Genomic DNA, 18,468 nt, shown 5'->3' with positions numbered 1-18,468 from the left:
TAAATATTATTGTTGCAAACTGCAAGAATTAAAAGCCAAGAATATAATATCTGATCAGATGGCATCCATTATCCACTCTCTTTTGCTTTGTTTTATTGTTTTATCAGCTTCCCTAAGCCATACCCATGCACAACTAACTCCAAACTTTTACAACAACGTCTGCCCAAGGGCCTTGTCCACCATTAAATCCGTCGTTTCGAAGGCCATCAGGCGCGAGCCTCGAATGGGTGCTTCGCTATTACGTCTCCATTTTCACGATTGTTTTGTCAACGTAAGTTCATTATTTTTTGTCTTTATAGTTCTCATTGATCTTTAGTTTGTTTGAATCATATACGATGTATTGAGAAGGTTTCGTGTATGTTTTGATAATAAATGGTTAGGGTTGTGATGGATCGGTCTTGTTGGATGATACTGCCACCTTCACCGGAGAAAAGACTGCATTTCCTAATGCTAACTCGATTAGAGGATTTGATGTTGTGGATCAAATTAAGACACAAGTGAATAAAGTTTGTAAAGAAAATGTCGTGTCTTGTGCTGACATCTTAGCTGTTGCTGCTCGTGACTCCGTTGCTATTGTAAGTTTTGGCTTCTTCTCCAAAAACATTTATAACTAATTATTAAATTGACTCAGTTATTGACCATTTGTGTTTCAGCTAGGAGGGCCAAACTACAAGGTACTAGTAGGAAGAAGAGACGCGAGAACAGCGAGTGCAAACGATGCCAACAGAAATCTCCCTCCACCATTTTTCAGCTTCAGTCAACTTCTTTCCAACTTCCAATCTCATGGCCTTGAACTCAAGGACCTCGTCCTATTGTCAGCTGGCCACACTCTAGGGCTAGCTCGGTGCACTAGTTTTCGAAGTAGGATATACAATGACACGAACATTGATTCAAAATTTGCAACAACGTTGCAAAAGAACTGCCCACAGAGTGGTGGGGATGACAACTTGAAAGGTCTTGACAAGAGTCCAAACTTCTTTGACAATGCCTACTTCAAGGCTTTGTTGACAAACAAGGGACTTCTTCATTCTGACCAAGAACTGTTTGGCGGTGGCAACAACGATAGCGATGATTTGGTGAAGTATTATAGTAGATATCCAAATGACTTTAAAAAGGACTTTGGTTCTTCTATGATTAAGATGGGGAATATGAATCCACTTACAGGAACTAATGGAGAAATCAGAACTAACTGTAGGTTTGTTAATTAATTGATGATGGTTTGTGTGTCTTTGGATTTGGATTTGGATTTGAGTTCGGTTTGAATTTGGATTTGATTTATGTTGTGTGAGATTTGAGTGTCAAAATTGTATAAATTAAGTTTGTTAACGCTTATTTTCTCCATTAAAATGTCATTTCCATTGCTCTATCTCGGGGTTATTTAAATTTCAAATGCACTTCTAATTAAAATTATTGTTTCCAATTATAAAAATATAATATGAGAACATGTTTCTAAAATTCAAAAACTACGACAATCAAAATTGAATAAATCTCCAAATTAAATTAAAGCAGGGAATGAAAATAATATTTTAATCTTACTAGCTACTTATTCATATTTTATTTTGATCATATAATCAATGTCTACGAAATTGTACATTTATTTTAGCTTTTCTTTATTTTTTTATTTTATTTTATTGTAGAACTTGAATGTTGAGTCTAAATTCATATTTGTGGTATCAAATTTAATTTCTAAGTTCTAAGTCTAGGTCCTAAATATCACTTCTTTTTTTTTGAGAGGACATAGATATCTTACTCGTATTTCGTTCATAAATGTCATTTATCAAACCCATTGTAATTATTTTTATTACAATTGAAGGGATAGTAAATTAAACATTCCATCTATTAAAACATTTGATCGCTACTTAGTTTGACATAATCATAAGAAAATTAAAATGAATTAGAATAAATCGATTAAATGTATTGATTTTGCTTTTTAATATATGACTAGAACAACTCAATAGTCGACTTTTCCTATAAAATGGATTTATACATCGTATTATCATCTTTTTTTAGCTCTAAATATTACGTCTATTTTCATTGTTTAACATGATCGTAGTTATTAATTTTTATTATTATATTCATATTTTCATCTCTGTTTATTAAAGATTGATCGGCATCTTTGTTATATCTTAAACAAATTTAGAAAAAGGTTAAAAGAAAAAGAACCATATTTGACTATTGACTATTGCAAATATAGTGTAAATAATAATGATGTTAATTAATGTCTTTCAAAATTATTTAAAGTTGTTTATAATTGATTGGCTCAATTTTTTATTTTAATAATTGTTGATTGATGATGTTTTTTGACATGCATCAATATTTGAAATTTGGTTTATTTTATAAGTTAAATTTAGTTGGTAGCAAATAGAAAAGTAAAAATATTATTTATTAGAATATGTATATATGTTATATATATATATAGTAGGGAGGTGAGTTGAATTGAAGGATAATTTAGGTAAGTTGGAGGTTGAATGAAAGAAAAAGTTAGTGGGGGTAAAAGAATGAGAAGTGTTTAAAAACCCTAATATTAGTGTAATAAGAAAGATGGATGAGAAGAGTATAGGTGAAGTGGGGAATGATTGTATTGGGTTGACACAATAATCTTCAACATTTTGAGTACATATAATTAAGCACAGAAATGAGATGTATTATGGAGAAGGAAAGGAGTTGACTGGACACCAATATTATAAATAAAAGGTGATGAAGTTTTGTGAAAGAAAGAAAGGAAAATTAAAATTAGGTAAACCCAGGTGGGGATTAAAAATGGAGGTGCCTGTTTGGGTTTTGAAGGGTTAGAATAGTGGGTCCTAGTTATGTAACAATAAAATGATGTGACAAAAATTAGATTTATGAATACACTACACTACACTACACTACCTACTACAATTTAATTACTATTAAGTTTTCTTAATCAACTGCCCACTTCTCTTTGTTATTCACACCCACGTTGTCTTATTTGAAACCAATTAAGGGGAGAACTCCTCCTTCCTCCCAATTTTGAATCTCTCACACTCAATATTACAACAACATCCATCATTCTCTAACAGGAGACGAAATGTATATAATCATCTCAAACTATTATTATGGGCTTCTTTCACATTCCCTCCGCTTCCCATTATTTGATGTCAAATCATAAGATCCAAACAAGTTCCCATCTCATCCCCTTCCCCAACCTCTATCTAACCTAACTTCTCTTCTCCCTCTTCAATACACTCTAACCACAAATCTCATCATCACCTCTAATCCTCGTCAGATTCTTCTGAGTATCTACGTTTAACTCATTCGAGATACGAAATATACCAACACCTGTGGAAATCTACCATTCCAAAACAAGTTCATTATTACCTTTAAATGGAGAATTCTATATGGTTAGAAAGTAACCCTAAACTAATCAAATTAGGGTTTTAGGAAATATTACCTTTGAAGCTTTCAAAAACTTTGATACCTCCTTAGCAATTCAAACCGAGACGACCACTAGTGCTCAACTACTATCCTCCGGACAAAGAACCGGGTTGTGGGACCCAATTTGATGTAGAAAGTAATGGAGATAAAAGAAAATTGGAAGGTAGAAGTTTTTTTTTCTTGGTTGAGATATTGGAGTATATTCAAAAACGCAAAAGTTTTCAACCATTTGAAAACTCCCCTATTTATAACCTAATTACCTGCAAAAATGCATGTAATTAATTTGACAAATCTCAACACCTAATGTTCCACTAACAATTAGTGAAACTTAGTGGGCTAGGTGTCTACATCTCATATAGCCACATATCCCATTAAGAGTTAGTGGGATTATCCAACAAAATGTTGTATTTTTCCACTAACTTAGTCCAAGGGTAAAATGGTTATTAGATATTTTAAGTCAAAAGTCAAACTTTGACTTTTTATAGTCAAAAGTCAATATTTTGACTTTTTACCATTTTGTCTGTCTTGACTAATTCCAACCTCCCGAGCATGAATCCGCATTCATTTTTTCAAAATTCAAATCACATTTGAATATAAGGCCGGTCAAAGTTTGACTTTTCAAAGTCAAAAGTCAACATTAAACAAAAAGTTATCAAACAAGATCTAAATTAAACACATTTTGTTAAATGATCATGATATGCACATCATCAAATGAGGGTTTAAATTTATTTTAAACCTTAGAATCATTTAAATCATTTTGAGTCTGATTAGTGTGACTAAATTAGAGTGAAAAGTATTTAGAAGGCCAAACTTGCAAAAACTAGGAGGCTTTCTGCATTAGTATCATAGTTAATTAAATAGATCCAGTTATAATAATAGCCTAAAGTTACCATTTTTTTTTACTAATAGTTAAATGAATCACAATGTTTGGTAAATCTGTGTCAAAATGTGATATTCACCCTTGCACTAAATAAAAAAAGAATGTCATATATGAAAATAATTTAAACATTTTTTTAAAAAAAAAGAAAAACATTTGAAAAAGAAATATTAAAACTGTAATACAGTATATATTATAAAGAGGATTAAACTCTCCCATAGCATATAATAAATATGAAAGGAAGATATTTGAAATATAAATGTTGAAGATGAAGATTGCAAATATAACATAGTATATATTGAAAAGAAGTTATAAGATGAGAAATTATATGTAACAAAAAAAAAAAAAAAAAGGAGGAATTGATGATGATGATCCAAGGAGGCATTGATGATGGATGGTCCATTCCGGGGAGAGGCCAAATTAAGAGTAGAGATTGGGACGTGTAATTGTATGTAAGAATAAATGAAGTAGTAAGAATAAATGAAAGTGGGGGCCAACTCAGAGATCGTAGTACCACCTCCAGTTTGTATTCGTCCTTTGCCCATTCTTTCCCTCTTTTTCTTCTCTCTCTCTCTCTCTTTTTTTCTTTCTTTTCTATTATTGTTACTTATTTTATTCTCAATTTTATAGCATATGATACCCAATTTTACTTCCTTTCCTTTTAGTATATAAACAATCTTCACCTTAATCTTTTAACCCACCAGATGCCAATGTCCTATCTCTCCCTTATACTTCCTTCTATTACCATTGTCTTTCTTTCTAACATCCAAGAGATCCAAATTGGTTGTGGGAAGTAGGAGATTGAACCTATGATTTTGGATAAAAAAGTATTTGGAAGGAAAAGATGTATATAAATAAACACAAAATTAGGAGAATGGGATGGACAAAATTTCCCAAATTGGACCATGAAGGACTTTCATGTAATTTTCCGTACCTCTGTTCCGTACTCCCCCAGATGACTTCTCTTCAACCTTCTCTTGCTGGACTCTTCAAACCAACCTCCCCTGTTTTACGCCTTTTTTTTACTTCTTCCTTCTTCCTCTCTTCTTTCACAAACCCATTTCACCATGTTCTCCAACTCCCACTCTACCCCATCCCTGAACAAGAAGCTCCACTCATTTTCCAGCCCCTTCGATCATCTCACAGAGGAGATCATCTTTGCCATTCTCGACCATCTTCACGACGACCCTTTTTCTCGAAAATCCTTTTCTCTCCTCTCTAAGTCCTTCTACGCCGCCGAATCCCTCCACCGTAGATCTCTAAGGCCACTCCATTCCCACCCGATTCGAACTGTATCCCCTCGTTACCCTTCCATTTCCAAACTTGACCTTACCCTTTGCCCACATGTCGAAGATTCTTTTCTAATTTCAGTATCGACTGCTTGGAAGACGACGCTTCGTTCCATCGATTTGTCTCGGTCTAGGTCGTTTTCCAATGTGGGATTGTCCAATTTGGTTACGAGTTGTACTGGGTTGGTTGAGATTAACTTGTCCAATGGAGTCGCACTGACTGACTCGGTGATCAAGGTCTTAGCCGAGGCGAAAAACTTGGAGAAACTTTGGTTGTCCAGGTGTAAATCGATTACGGATATGGGGATTGGTTGTGTAGCTGTTGGATGCAAGAAGTTGAAACTCTTGTGTTTGAATTGGTGTTTGCATATTACTGATTTGGGGGTTGGTTTGATTGCAACCAAATGCAAGGAGCTAAGGAGTTTGGATCTTTCTTTCTTGCCGGTATTTTCCCCTTCTTTCTTCTCCCCCCCTCTCTCTGTTCCAAAGCTAATGAAGATTTTTTTTACAGATTACTGAGAAATGTCTTCCAACAATTCTTCAATTGCAACATCTTGAAGAGCTCATTCTCGAGGAATGCCATGGAATTGATGATGAAGGCCTCGAAGCTCTTAAACGTAACTGCAAGAGAAACTCATTGAAGGTACATTCTTTGTTTTCTTGGGTATACTGTTAATTTAGGCTTTTTCTTTGATGGACCACCATGGTTCAAAATTTTGGGTTCCGATTTTATGGAAATATCCATGGAAGCTTTAGGAAAATTTTTGGAAATTGATGGAATTTGTTATAGTTAGTTAATGAAATTTTGATTATAGCTTAATGAGACTATGGATGACCATTTTTAATCTTCAAGTAATCAACATGTAGATGTATATTGTTAATATCTGTGTGAATGTCCACAGGGGAGCGTATATTTAAAAAGGAAATGGAAACAAAAGGTCTTGATGGTAAAAGAAACAAAACTCACATCAATTCAAATTTGAAGTTAAATTATGAATTGTTGTATGAAACTATACAATTTTAGTAATCAAGATAAGACCATAAAACTGAAAAAACTTCAATTGAGCTAGCATATCTGATTGCTTGAGAAAATGAAATTTCGATGGAAAATTTGGAAATTTCGTGAAATTTTTGAGAAATGGAGGGAAATCGAAATTCTTCCTAACTCGAAACTCTGAGATTTCAACCGAGAATTTTCACTGTGGTTGGGGCAACATATTTCTGCAGTTTCAATGTAACTACATCTGATATTAGTGCAAATTTGTTGGCAGTTTCTCAATCTGTCTCGCTGTCCAAGTATCAGCCATTCGGGTTTGTCTTCTTTGATTATTGGCTCTGAAAACCTTCAAAAGCTCAACTTATCATACGGCTCTTCAGTAAGTGTGAATGTGCTTGTATTTTAGTGATAATTTGAGATTATTGTGCATGTCTGATTATGTTCTTACATCAGATCACAACGGACATGGCAAAATGTTTGCATAATTTTTCTGGTTTACAATCAATAAAATTGGATTGTTGTTCACTTACTACTTCTGGGGTAAAAACCATTGCAAATTGGCGTGCATCTCTTAAGGAGTTGAGTTTGAGCAAGTGTGCAGGCGTGACGGATGAGTGTCTCTCCATTCTTGTGCAAAAACACAAGCAGTTGAGGAAATTAGACATCACATGCTGCCGCAAGATAACTTATGGATCCATTAACAGCATTACGAGTTCATGTTCTTTCCTTGTTTCCCTTAAAATGGAATCTTGTAGTCTAGTTCCTAGAGAGGCCTATGTGTTGATAGGACAACGTTGTCCGTACTTGGAGGAACTTGACCTCACTGACAATGAGATCGACAATGAAGGTTGGACGAGAATTTCAGCTCCTTTTTACGTTGTATAGTACATGAATCTTTTTAGTTTATAATATTAATGTTGCTTTTCTTGTTTAGGTTTGAAGTCAATCTCAAAATGTTCAAGACTTAGTGTTCTTAAGCTGGGAATTTGCTTGAATATAAATGATGATGGTCTATGCCACATTGCAAGTGGTTGTCCAAAAATCAAAGAGCTTGATTTATACAGGTATGGTGTTCGTACCTTTAGAATCCCCTATTTGAGTTGGAACTTCGTTAACTTCCTACTTCGGTAGAAATTTAGGAAGGATTTATCTGTTGTTGGTATTACACATTCGAGATTGTATTTCTTTGACATGTAGAAAACATCAAGTCCAAATAGCACATCTTTAGATTACTATACCAAAGACTTACGACTCATCACAATGCTGAAACTTTAGAATTAATTTAGTAAGTTCTCTTTTTTCATTTCGTTTTGTTAGGTCAACAGGAATTACAGACAGAGGCATTGCAGCAACTGCTGGGGGTTGTCCTGCTCTTGAGATGATTAACATTGCTTATAACGATAAAATTACAGATTCTTCATTAATATCCTTGTCAAAATGTTTGAATTTAAAAGCCCTTGAAATTCGAGGGTGTTGTTGCATTTCATCCATTGGCCTCTCAGCCATAGCAATGGGATGTAAACAACTTACTGTGCTGGATATAAAGAAATGTGTCAATGTAAATGATGATGGGATGCTTCCACTCGCCCAATTCTCTCACAACTTGAAGCAGGCACGATCCTATATTCTCTATTGACCCTGAAAATGAGTTTGGTATAAGCTGTACCGCTAAAGATGTTCCTCATTTGGTTGCAGATAAACTTATCATATTGTTCGGTTACAGATGTTGGTCTATTGTCTCTAGCAAGCATTAACTGCCTGAGAAACATGACCATCTTGCATTTGGCTGGCTTGACTCCAGATGGCCTAACTGCTGCCCTGCTGGTTGGTAGTGGTCTAAGAAAGGTGAAGCTGCACTTGTCGTTCAAATCCTCGCTTCCTCCATCTTTTCGTAAATACATGGAAACCCGTGGATGCATATTGTACTGGAGGGACAAAGCATTCCAGGTGATCTTCTAATGCTTTCCACTAAAATTAACCTGTTTATCTCTTTGAATTTCATTGTTATCTAAATATTCAAATATTGGTTCATGAACTTCCGTTTTTCGGGTAAGGAAGTTTATTAAATTGTTTGATTGTTTTGGTTTTTCCTTTTTTGAAACCATCAATCTCTTCTATTGCTTTGGACTGAAACCATGACGTAATAACAGTATTTTGTTCATAAGTTTATTCAGATACGTATCAAGGTTTCCGCACTTCTGATATGGATGTTCATACTAAGCTTAATTGAAAACTTTTTACCATGAAGATTCTGCTAAAGATTCTTGACTTCTACCGAACTAACTTTAAAATCCCAATTTCCTAACTAAAGATTCTGTTTGTATTGTTCTCAGATTTTTTCAGATTTTTTTGGGTTGTAGTGACTATGTTTAAGCTGGATTGATCATATCGTTGCTTGGTTTGTTTTGGCTGCGTGTAGCCTTTTGATTTTTAATTACTTAGATTAGACTCCTTTTGTTTGAATATGATGAGGGTGCTATAAAGTGTCAACTTAGTTGAGATGTCCAGGTGCATCTGTTGATTCTTGCTCATTGTATAACCCTCTTGTCCTATGAACTATTATTTCTCCTATTTTTATCAATGCATGAGTTTGTTTCCTTTTAAAAAAGAAAAATCCAATTTCCTAACATTTTCCATGTGATTGACCAAATGGAAGCGAGGACAAAATGGCTGATGAATCTTGTTGTTAGTAGGTTGACCGAGACGATAAAGATTGGAATTTTCACAGTGGAAAAAGTATGGGAGACTCCACGTAATCCATGGCAAAAATTTCAAAGCTTACACACTCTAGACAAGTAACTTAACATGAAACCATAATCCCAAGTAAAAGAGGAGCAAATTGTCAGCTTGATATTTCATAATTCAAGGTAGCCAATGACGACTAAAGATATCACAGCATGGTCTACTCCTCTCAGTGCCACAGCTCCTCCAGCAGCCAAGTTGTTTCTCACTTGTAGTTTGCATCCCTGAACACCAAAACATGCCTCCTTGGGAGGGTTGAGAGATGCGAACCGTCATGGTTCCACGAAAATATGAACTAGGTAGTGCATGCTGTGGCTTGCAGCTGGTTCTTTTAGTAGAAAAAGGGATGATCCCCAAGTTTTTGACTTGGTCCATATATAACATTTCTGTTCATTGGGTGATCTACAAATTAAAGAAAATTTCACTCAGGGTGTTGGTCATTTTTTCTTTTTTTGTTTTTCCAAAGTCAAGGGTATTTTCTTCTGTTAAACCAAAAGTTCATCCCTGGATTGGATTAGTCTCCATTTTTTAAATCTGATTTTGAATCATTTCTATTTCTTTCATCTAGATGTCCATAGATGTCCAAAAGTTATTCCTGAAAAATAATAATAATAAAATGATTTTTATATCTTGTTCTTTTAAGTTGATGAGGGAAATAATTAAAATAAATAGCAAGTTGTGTTATTTTTTGTCAATTGGTTTATATTTGGTCAAACATACAAAAATTACTTTTAAATTTGATTTGATATGTTTATTTATTTTGCGAGGTTGCATCCTCCAAAGATCATACAATATTTTATAATTTGATTACATGAAAAATGGAGGAGGGAGGGAGGTTAGTTTTTTTCCATTCACTAAACGGAGACAAAATTATATTCGCCTCATCCTTGTTTTGTTATTAGTTTGTACGTTGTTATTTTCTTATTTCGTCTCACATAAATGCAAATACTTCTCAATACCAATTTGTTAGATATCGTTTTGAGTATTTGGTTGGAAGCTCAAAAAACTATTCAACCATAAAAAAATATGAAAGTTTATCTATGTTCAAACAAATTTTAGAGTGATTTAATAAATAAAAGTTTTTCAACATATTGATTATAAAGAGTTCTTTAACATATTGATTATAAAGTTGCAACGGATGCTTTACAAAATGATGTTAAAATTTTAGTTTCTCCACCGATTTTTGTTAAATGGGAAGCAATATTTTCTTGTTTTGATTTCAAAATAGAAACTATAAAAGTTGATATTCAAAATAGAGTCTTCTTTGATTATCAATCTTTCTCGAATGAATTACCACACTTGTCTTACCACAATAAAACTTAAACGTCTTTCATCACAATCTTTGAATCTGAATATTTATCGAAAAAACATTTCCATCAAATTTTCATTTCATTACAAATCATCCTTAAAAAAACTCGTATGTTTTATGAATATGTTATAGTGAAAACTGAATTTATTGAAATATCTCACACAACGAATAAAGAAGACCTTTCTAGAATTGCTTTTTTAAAAATTAAAATTTTGCAGGTCATGACCCCAACTAAATGGAATACAAGTATTATACTAAAAAAAAGATTTTCACATCAATTTCTTCATCAAACCTATTTACTATATTGATTATTATCAACAAGTCTGTACAATATGTTTTAACTAAATAAGTTTAATCATTCTTAGTTTATTATGTTTGATAAAATTTGCATTCAAAATTTTTCATTATATTTAATGATTGATGGAATATTTTTAGTGTAAGTGAGACAATTCAACCATATCCAATTTTAGAAAGTTCAAATTCTTCTCTAACAATATTTTTCCAAACTCTTCTGATCAAACCCTACATTCTTCAAACTATTTTCATGTCGCCTAGATTTTTTGTTGGAATTAGTTCATCATAGAGACCAATAGTATCTCTCGTCTTTTTCGCACATACTAAATTAAATTGTGGAAGAATTCAATACAACACAGTTGCAAAAAAAAAATGTAGTAAAAAAATAGTTTTCTATATATCTTCACGATATGAAGCTAAATCAACAAAAGAACCAACAATTCTTAACCCAAAAATCAAAGTTAATGGCCATCATGGTCCAAGTTGGAAAGGAACTAAGAAGAACTTCAATATTGTTATTCAACAGATTTCGTCACAAGCTAAGAAGAAAGTACTTCTAATGTTCACAAAGAAGATCAAGATGATTTTGTCAACTTCTTCAATCATATCTATACTGAAACAAAATCAGCTAATCAAAATGGGTAGAAGAAAAAACCTAAAGTCAAAATTCAAATCCCTATGAACATCTATCATGAAACAAATGTCGTTTACTATAAGCATACGTGTTAATTTTACTTTCAAAGTGTATCTCAACCTGTTATGTAAGATATAAACATGTCATGTAAAAGATATAAACGTGTCCAGTAAAATCTAGTGCATAAACAACTCCCAACTTCCATCATACGTATAAAAGGGAGCCAAGGAGAATTAGAGGAGGGCATCTGTGAGTTTTTCACTAGTACTGTGATATTTTAAATAAAAGTTCTAAAATTCTCTATGCTCACCTCGTTGTTCCGTAAGTTTTAAAATTTTCAACATCAACTTTACAAATTTCCAAATTTTTAATTATCTTTTAATCCTTTCGTTTCCTCTTTTTCATAATACTGCTTACATCAATTTGACAACACATGTCAATCATGCAAAAACCTCATATGATCATAAGTTTGTCACCTCATTTCTATTCATTACACATTACACTGGTATGTGTCCACATCACTTTATTTGTCGTCACCTCATACTTACCCTCTACACCTCGCACCATCATGTACTTACCCATTCAGTAATGGTAAAGTGTATTTGAAAATAGTTTTGAGGATCATGATCGTAATGTAAGTTTGTTATGTATACCCACCCAAGTTATCTAGAATAGAATGATCATCAAATCAAACAGACGAACATCTAAGTTTTCAAAATATGAGAATTTGAATCATGAACGATAAAGTTACAGATTCACAATTAATGAAGTCCCACATTTTTATTATGTTTAGTCACATGTTAGAATTCACCTTGGAAGAGACGACTCATTGTGTAGAATTTACATGAAAGTTGGTTAGAAGTTACTACAAAAATAATTTATAGAAAATTTTGTATCTTCAAATTTATTGCTATATATATATTCTTTTTGTTCAACATCATACTAAAATGGATGAATATGCATTTGGACCTTGAGATATGAGTTAGGTTTTTAGATTAGTTTCAAAGTTTCTGTGTTTTTATTTTTAATTTGTGAGGTTTAATAATACTTTAATTTATTTTGGTAGTCAAGATATGAAAGGTGAAATAATATATTGACCAAATGTAATTTAAATTAAATGTATAGGAAAAACTACCTATTTTTATAATATATACTCTCTTCCTCTTCTAATTTCGCCTCCTCAATATGTTATAATTATATTCTTTCACATTTTTTTTATTATGATCAGAATTTGACTATCTAAAAAATATATTCTATTAAAACTATTCCAAATCATTCATTTTAAACCATACAACCACAATTTCTAAAAACAACAATAGAAAAAATAAATTTTTTTGACTTCCACACCATCTAATCTATTCATTTAACATTTTGGTTATATATATACACATGTAATAATAAACACAAAAACCATTTTCTTCTTGTTCTCAAGTTTTTGATGTTTTTCTATTACATTGGTTTATGGAATTTTTTTTCTCTGCTACATTAGACGATCGTAGTGGCAACGGCCGCCGGACACAGCCGGACCTTGCGGTGGTGGCCATGGGTAATCCGCCGTTGTCTCCACCACTTTTCTCTCCTTCTTCCTTCTTCACTATTCCTCCTGGTATCAGCCCCACCCAATTACTTGATTCCCCTCTTCTTCTCAACTCTTCTCGTGTAAGTTTTTCCCTTCCTTTTCGTTTTTATTCTCAAATTGGAGATTTCAAATATTTTTTTGCATCCATCTTCAAACTTTTAACCTATATCAGTTCAACTCTGTGTTCATGTCACAGAGTCTATATATATATATGCTAATAAATTAATTTGATGCAACCAAAATCTGTGTCTATGCTTTGAATATGTGCATACGTTGGATACATTAACTAAGCTATTAGGTAAACACAATTTGTAGTATGCTTTATTTGAAGTACTCTTGATTTTCTATCTTTTGAAATTGTTTGGAATATGAATTTTAAAAAATATAACTGTATCATCATCTATTAATTGGAAAGAAGGTATTATTACTTTCACGTTAAGTTATGTTTAGGATAGCAAAGCTTTGTATTTGGTAAACACATATGCATGGAGCTTGAACCTTCAAATACAAAATGGTTAGATAATTAGAGAAAGAAAATTGTAATTAAACTTTTTATTCTTTGTTTTAAAACACTATTATTCATCTTTCTCAAATTCTTTTTATTCTTTTTGACAATATTGAGAAGAAAGGAGATGGAAGTTCTAAATTTGATGTGGATGATATAATATTGATTCGTGTTAAATCATAATATATTACAACTATTTAAAGGGTAAAAAAGAAAAAATAGGGTAGACTTGGTCCAATTAATTATTGAACAAGAAAAATTGACTTTTATTTTAATTTTCTTTTCATCCCCATCTTCATCTTTTGTTTCATTATTGGCATTATAACATCATTTGATATATATATATATATAAAGTAAATGTGTTGAGATATATTATTTGCAGATTCTGCTATCGCCGTCCACCGGAGATTTGAGAAAATCAGCAAGTAACTGTTCCGGCCACCACCAACAGAATGTCAAACAAGAACACAACAACATTACTAAATTCTCATTTCCTCCTAATCACACCACAAAATCATCATCATCATCATCAATCTTTCAATCCTCTTCAACAGTACGTTAAAAGAAAAATTAGTTTCATTTTGATCTTCTATTTTGATGTTCAAATTTTAGAATTTGTGATTTAAAAGATAACCAATTTTGGAGTCTTTATACTAAATTAAGTTCCAACTTGTTGCCTTTTTTTCAAAAGTTTTTCTGTCATTAAATACCATTTTATTCTTTATATCACACGAAAATTTCTATTATAAGTTAGCGAATAACAATTAAATTTTAAACACCGAAAACCTAAAATTTGTTAAAAACTCATTAACCAGAATTGGACACTTTCGGTATAATAACTAAAATGCTAAATTACAAAAGTTGTTCCTCAACTTCGATGTTTTTGTGAAAAGAAAAAAAAATATCTTTAAACTTTTAAAATTTCTAAAAATGTATTTAACTTTTGAAAATGGTTCAAAAATATTGTTATGATTAATTTTAAATGAAAACCGTTAAAATTTTGTTTTAAAAATAAAAATATATTTGAGGGGAAGTCAAGAGGAACAAAGTGAAATAGAGGGTTTTGGGGTGAAGTCTTTGGGAAAAGCTAAGGAGCGAACAAAACTGAGGAGGAGAAATGTACGAAATTAATTTTATTCAAATGAAAAAATAATGGGTACCTTCATATTTGAGGTGTGTTTAAAACTAACATGAAAGATCTACTTTTTAAAAACCAACATTAAACATTCATCTTCACATTTTTCCTACCGATATTAGAGCCTAAATTGGTTGAGGTGAATCAAGCTAACTTCAAAGCCATACTAGTACTGTATTGATTGATCCATGTAATTTGAAATTTGCTAGACTTTAAATCTTATATTTGATTTTTAAATGCTCTAATATAAATTATTGTAGTTTATTTTCATAATTTTTAATAAGGAAAATTATGAAAAATAAAACCATGTTCATAGAAAGTATAATTTTTTTTTGTCTGAAGTATAATTTTTTTTTTTTTGTCTCTAGTAGTTTTGTTCTATAAAGTCTAAATAATTTATCATATTTTTCTATTTTTGAGAAGATCTTTTTTAATAATCTGTTTTTATTATAAATTTTGAAAACATGTTCTCATTTTATATTTTCTTACCTGAAAACTATATATTTTTTATTATTTTTTAATCAATCTTAATAAAACTAATTTGGATGAACTAAATTTAAGATTATATTTATTAAAACTACATAAATCTAAAATCTAATGATTTAAGGTATGAAAACTAAAAAAAACTTGGCTTAGGAACTAAAATGAGACTTATGAAAGAGAAACTTTTATCCCCATAAAAAAAGTCAAAATGTTTACAAAAGTAACAAAAAAAACGAAGTTAAAAAAGTACATTATTGAATTCTTTTCTAATAAACTCGTAGGATAAATGATAGACTTTAAGATATTGATAAACTTTTATCGGTTTCTATTAATAATAGAGTTGTATAAATTTTTATTATTTTTGGGGAGTGTTGGTGATGTACGTGAATTGTAAAAAATGTATTAATGAGTGGTAAATATTAGAGCCATTTTTGAATATTTGTGTTGGTTTATAAATGGATATGTATAAGTTATTTAATGCATTGGTTTTTGATCTTGAATGTGTTGTATTAGTCTGAGGTGCAAACTCAGGCATGGGGTTTGGAATGGGAGAATGACGACCGGGGAGATGGATGGGGGATGAGGAACAGATCAGGATCTGAGGATGGGTTTAATTGGAGAAAATATGGGCAAAAAGTGGTAAAAGGAAGTGAAAATCCTAGAAGCTATTACAAATGTACATTCCCAAATTGCCCTGTTAGAAAACAAGTTGAAAGATCGTTGAATAACAATGGTCAAATTACTGAAATTGTTTACAAAAGTAAACATAACCATCCAAAACCAGACTTCACTAGAAGGTCATCTTCCTCTTTTTCTTCTTCTTCTTCTTCTTCCTCTTTTGAACCTGCGCAGCTAAAGAGTTCAATACCCTCTCACTCTGTAACCACGCCGGAGAACTCTTCAATCACCATTGGGGATGATCATTCCGACCAAGCTCATCCAAGAAGATGGTATTTTTCCAAACCCTCTTTTAACTCTCTCTCTTTTCATCCTACCTTATCTTTTCACTAAATTGTAAGTTTAAGTTGGTGTCTATTTCTTTAATAAATTTTTTATTTTGTGTTTAATAATTTCACTCTAGATTTCATATGTAAATATTATGACATTATTCAACTTTCAATATAAATATAAATCATATAAATCATTCATTTTGAGGTTGAGTAAAAACTATTTTGAAATATTAAACAAATCGATAATAACCATTTTGGTTCTTGTACTTTCAATTTTAACGAACATTTTCAAAAATAGCAAAATAAATTGAAATATTTATAAACTATAATAAATTTTTAAATTTTATCAATGAGTGTCTAAACTTCTATCATTGTCTATCTATATCAGTGACTATCAATGTGTAGTATCTGATAGGATCTATTTTTTTTTTGCTATATATATAGTACATATTTTGTCAAATTTACTATTATTTATTTATAATTTCAACCTTTAATCTTTTGTATTTTTTGAAATGGAAAATTTTCTTAGCCATTTTACTATAAATTTAAAAACATATATACATTAAAGATATTGTTTTGCATTATATTTATTATTATTTAGCAAAATTTTAGGAACTAAATTTAACCTTTATTTAAAGTATAGATGTTAAAATATAATATTTTAAAAGTATAGACAAAAATTTAAAAACACTAAGATACGATATTTTAACTAAATTAACAGATATAAATAATCCATTTAAACAAAGTTGAAACCTTTTGGACACTTTATAAAGTTTAATACTCCATTGTCGAATACAAAAATGAAAGTTGGTGAATCCATTAAATATTCTTTAAATATGTTTAAAAGTTGAAGAATAAAAATAGATGTAAACTTTAAAGTTTGAAGAGACTATGATTTGTATATATATATATATTAAATTTACTTGAATTTGAATATTTTTATAAATAGGAAAAGTGAGAGTAGTGAGAAGGAAGAAATGATAAGAGGAGGAGGAGGGGTGAAAACAATGAGGGAAGAAAGGATTGTAGTTCAAACAATTAGCAATGTGGACAAATTAGATGATGGTTACTGGTGGAGAAAATATGGACAGAAAGTGGTCAAGGGAAATCCAAATCCAAGGTTTCTTTTTTTCTCCCTTTATTTTTATTTATTACTATTACTTCTGTAATGTTATTTTGGAAATCGAATCCTTCACATTGAACTCAGTAACATAAGTTTAAAAGTTAGTTAAGACCTGATATGCTTTATGTGAAAATAGGAGCTATTACAAGTGCACATATCCAGGATGTGGAGTGAGGAAGCATATAGAGAGGGCATCCCATGATTTTAGAGCAGTTGTCACTACCTACGAAGGGAAGCACAACCACGATATTCCGACGGCCCGTGCCGGAAAACCAATACTTAGTAATCAGCAGGGTAGAAATAATGAGGTTGTGTCGTCGAGCATTGGTGGTGATCCACGATCGAGTTCAAAGATTTGTAGTGGTACTAATGGATTATTGAGGTTGACAAATATGTTGTGGAATAACAAAGAAGAGGTCGTCGATAACATATACGAGTTGTTATAATTAGGATGATAATTACATTTCGCCATAAGTTTCTCTATGTCGTGTAGGAGATACGTTTGTGTATATATATAGAAACTAGGGGTTGTTGAATTAACCTACAATGGTACAAAATAACTTATTTATGTAAGTAACCATACTTAACGAATTCATATTTGTTTTCTAACATTTACGGAAAATATTCATCCACCAAAATTAAATTTATGTGACATTTTTTTTCTTTTTACTTATTTTGGTTTATTTTTTACAAATAGTGTGTTTTTATGTTCAACTGATCTTTGCAGTAAGCCTAAGACAACTAATCATGGCCAACGTAAGTGCAGCTCTGCATGCTGCCATTAGTTTATATTTTTTATTAAGAAGATTGTTTACTAAGGGTTATGGTTGTTTGTTTTGAGTTTGTTTTTCTAATTTGTCTTATTGCTTGGTGAGCTTATACTTAGGTGTCTTGTAATATGTTTCTACCTATTATGTTTGTAATCAAGTAGTACAGAAGGAACAATGACGTCTTGATGGAAAAATGTCTAGAACTTGGTTGTATGGATGGTGAACACCTAGTGGTAGTTGTGGTCTAGACAAAACATGGTTAGATAGGTGGTCACTTAGACAAAACGTCTAGACAACTAGATGCCTTGACAAAACACCTTATTGTAAGATAGAAGTTAGGTTAGGTGAGTGGGGTGTGCAATATGGGAGAAAGATTTTATTT

The 18,468-nt window shown here is 31.6% G+C and overlaps 3 protein-coding genes across 4 annotated transcripts; all 3 read left to right on the top strand.

Annotated features, from left to right (window-relative positions):
• On the top strand, positions 1 to 1,366 carry LOC101204979 (peroxidase P7). The gene is made up of 3 exons (XM_004149321.3): positions 1 to 271; positions 381 to 575; positions 654 to 1,366. The coding sequence occupies exons 1-3, from the start codon at positions 59 to 61 to the stop codon at positions 1,206 to 1,208; spliced, it is 963 nt and encodes a 320-aa protein (XP_004149369.1). The 5' UTR covers positions 1 to 58; the 3' UTR covers positions 1,209 to 1,366.
• A 3,612-nt stretch (positions 1,367 to 4,978) lies between these two features.
• Positions 4,979 to 9,867, top strand: LOC101204734 (F-box/LRR-repeat protein 3). Its single transcript, XM_011658881.2, has 8 exons — positions 4,979 to 6,009; positions 6,077 to 6,208; positions 6,837 to 6,941; positions 7,016 to 7,409; positions 7,497 to 7,626; positions 7,880 to 8,174; positions 8,258 to 8,509; positions 9,256 to 9,867. Exons 1-8 carry the CDS (start codon positions 5,344 to 5,346, stop codon positions 9,316 to 9,318), a joined length of 2,037 nt encoding a protein of 678 aa, XP_011657183.1. The 5' UTR covers positions 4,979 to 5,343; the 3' UTR covers positions 9,319 to 9,867.
• Positions 9,868 to 12,975: 3,108 nt separating this feature from the next.
• Positions 12,976 to 17,985, top strand: WRKY38 (probable WRKY transcription factor 33-like). 2 transcript variants are annotated; one of them, XM_031886484.1, is made up of 5 exons: positions 12,976 to 13,200; positions 14,008 to 14,178; positions 15,757 to 16,193; positions 17,143 to 17,313; positions 17,453 to 17,985. In XM_031886484.1, the coding sequence occupies exons 1-5, from the start codon at positions 13,003 to 13,005 to the stop codon at positions 17,760 to 17,762; spliced, it is 1,287 nt and encodes a 428-aa protein (XP_031742344.1). In that variant the 5' UTR covers positions 12,976 to 13,002; the 3' UTR covers positions 17,763 to 17,985. The 2 variants fall into 2 exon arrangements, with proteins under 2 accessions (XP_031742344.1, NP_001274406.1); NM_001287477.1 differs by having other exon boundaries at positions 13,084 to 13,200; positions 15,757 to 16,040; positions 17,453 to 17,762.
• Positions 17,986 to 18,468: the final 483 nt, after the last annotated feature.

Source organism: Cucumis sativus, chromosome 6, assembly GCF_000004075.3.
Source record: "Cucumis sativus cultivar 9930 chromosome 6, Cucumber_9930_V3, whole genome shotgun sequence".
In the NCBI taxonomy this organism is placed as follows: Eukaryota; Viridiplantae; Streptophyta; class Magnoliopsida; order Cucurbitales; family Cucurbitaceae; genus Cucumis; species Cucumis sativus.
This window is presented reverse-complemented; position numbering and strand designations above follow the sequence as displayed.

Excerpts from the sequence above, each read along its gene's own strand:
- LOC101204979 (XM_004149321.3), top strand. The coding sequence starts at position 59 with ATGGCATCCATTATCCACTCTCTTTTGCTTTGTTTTATTGTTTTATCA. Across the intron at positions 272-380 it reads TTCACGATTGTTTTGTCAAC|GGTTGTGATGGATCGGTCTT; the intron begins GTAAGTTCATTA and ends ATAAATGGTTAG. Across the intron at positions 576-653 it reads CTCGTGACTCCGTTGCTATT|CTAGGAGGGCCAAACTACAA; the intron begins GTAAGTTTTGGC and ends TTTGTGTTTCAG.
- LOC101204734 (XM_011658881.2), top strand. The coding sequence starts at position 5,344 with ATGTTCTCCAACTCCCACTCTACCCCATCCCTGAACAAGAAGCTCCAC. Across the intron at positions 6,942-7,015 it reads ACTTATCATACGGCTCTTCA|ATCACAACGGACATGGCAAA; the intron begins GTAAGTGTGAAT and ends TTCTTACATCAG. Across the intron at positions 7,410-7,496 it reads CAATGAGATCGACAATGAAG|GTTTGAAGTCAATCTCAAAA; the intron begins GTTGGACGAGAA and ends TTTCTTGTTTAG.
- WRKY38 (XM_031886484.1), top strand. The coding sequence starts at position 13,003 with ATGGAATTTTTTTTCTCTGCTACATTAGACGATCGTAGTGGCAACGGC. Across the intron at positions 14,179-15,756 it reads TCTTTCAATCCTCTTCAACA|TCTGAGGTGCAAACTCAGGC; the intron begins GTACGTTAAAAG and ends GTGTTGTATTAG. Across the intron at positions 17,314-17,452 it reads AAGGGAAATCCAAATCCAAG|GAGCTATTACAAGTGCACAT; the intron begins GTTTCTTTTTTT and ends ATGTGAAAATAG.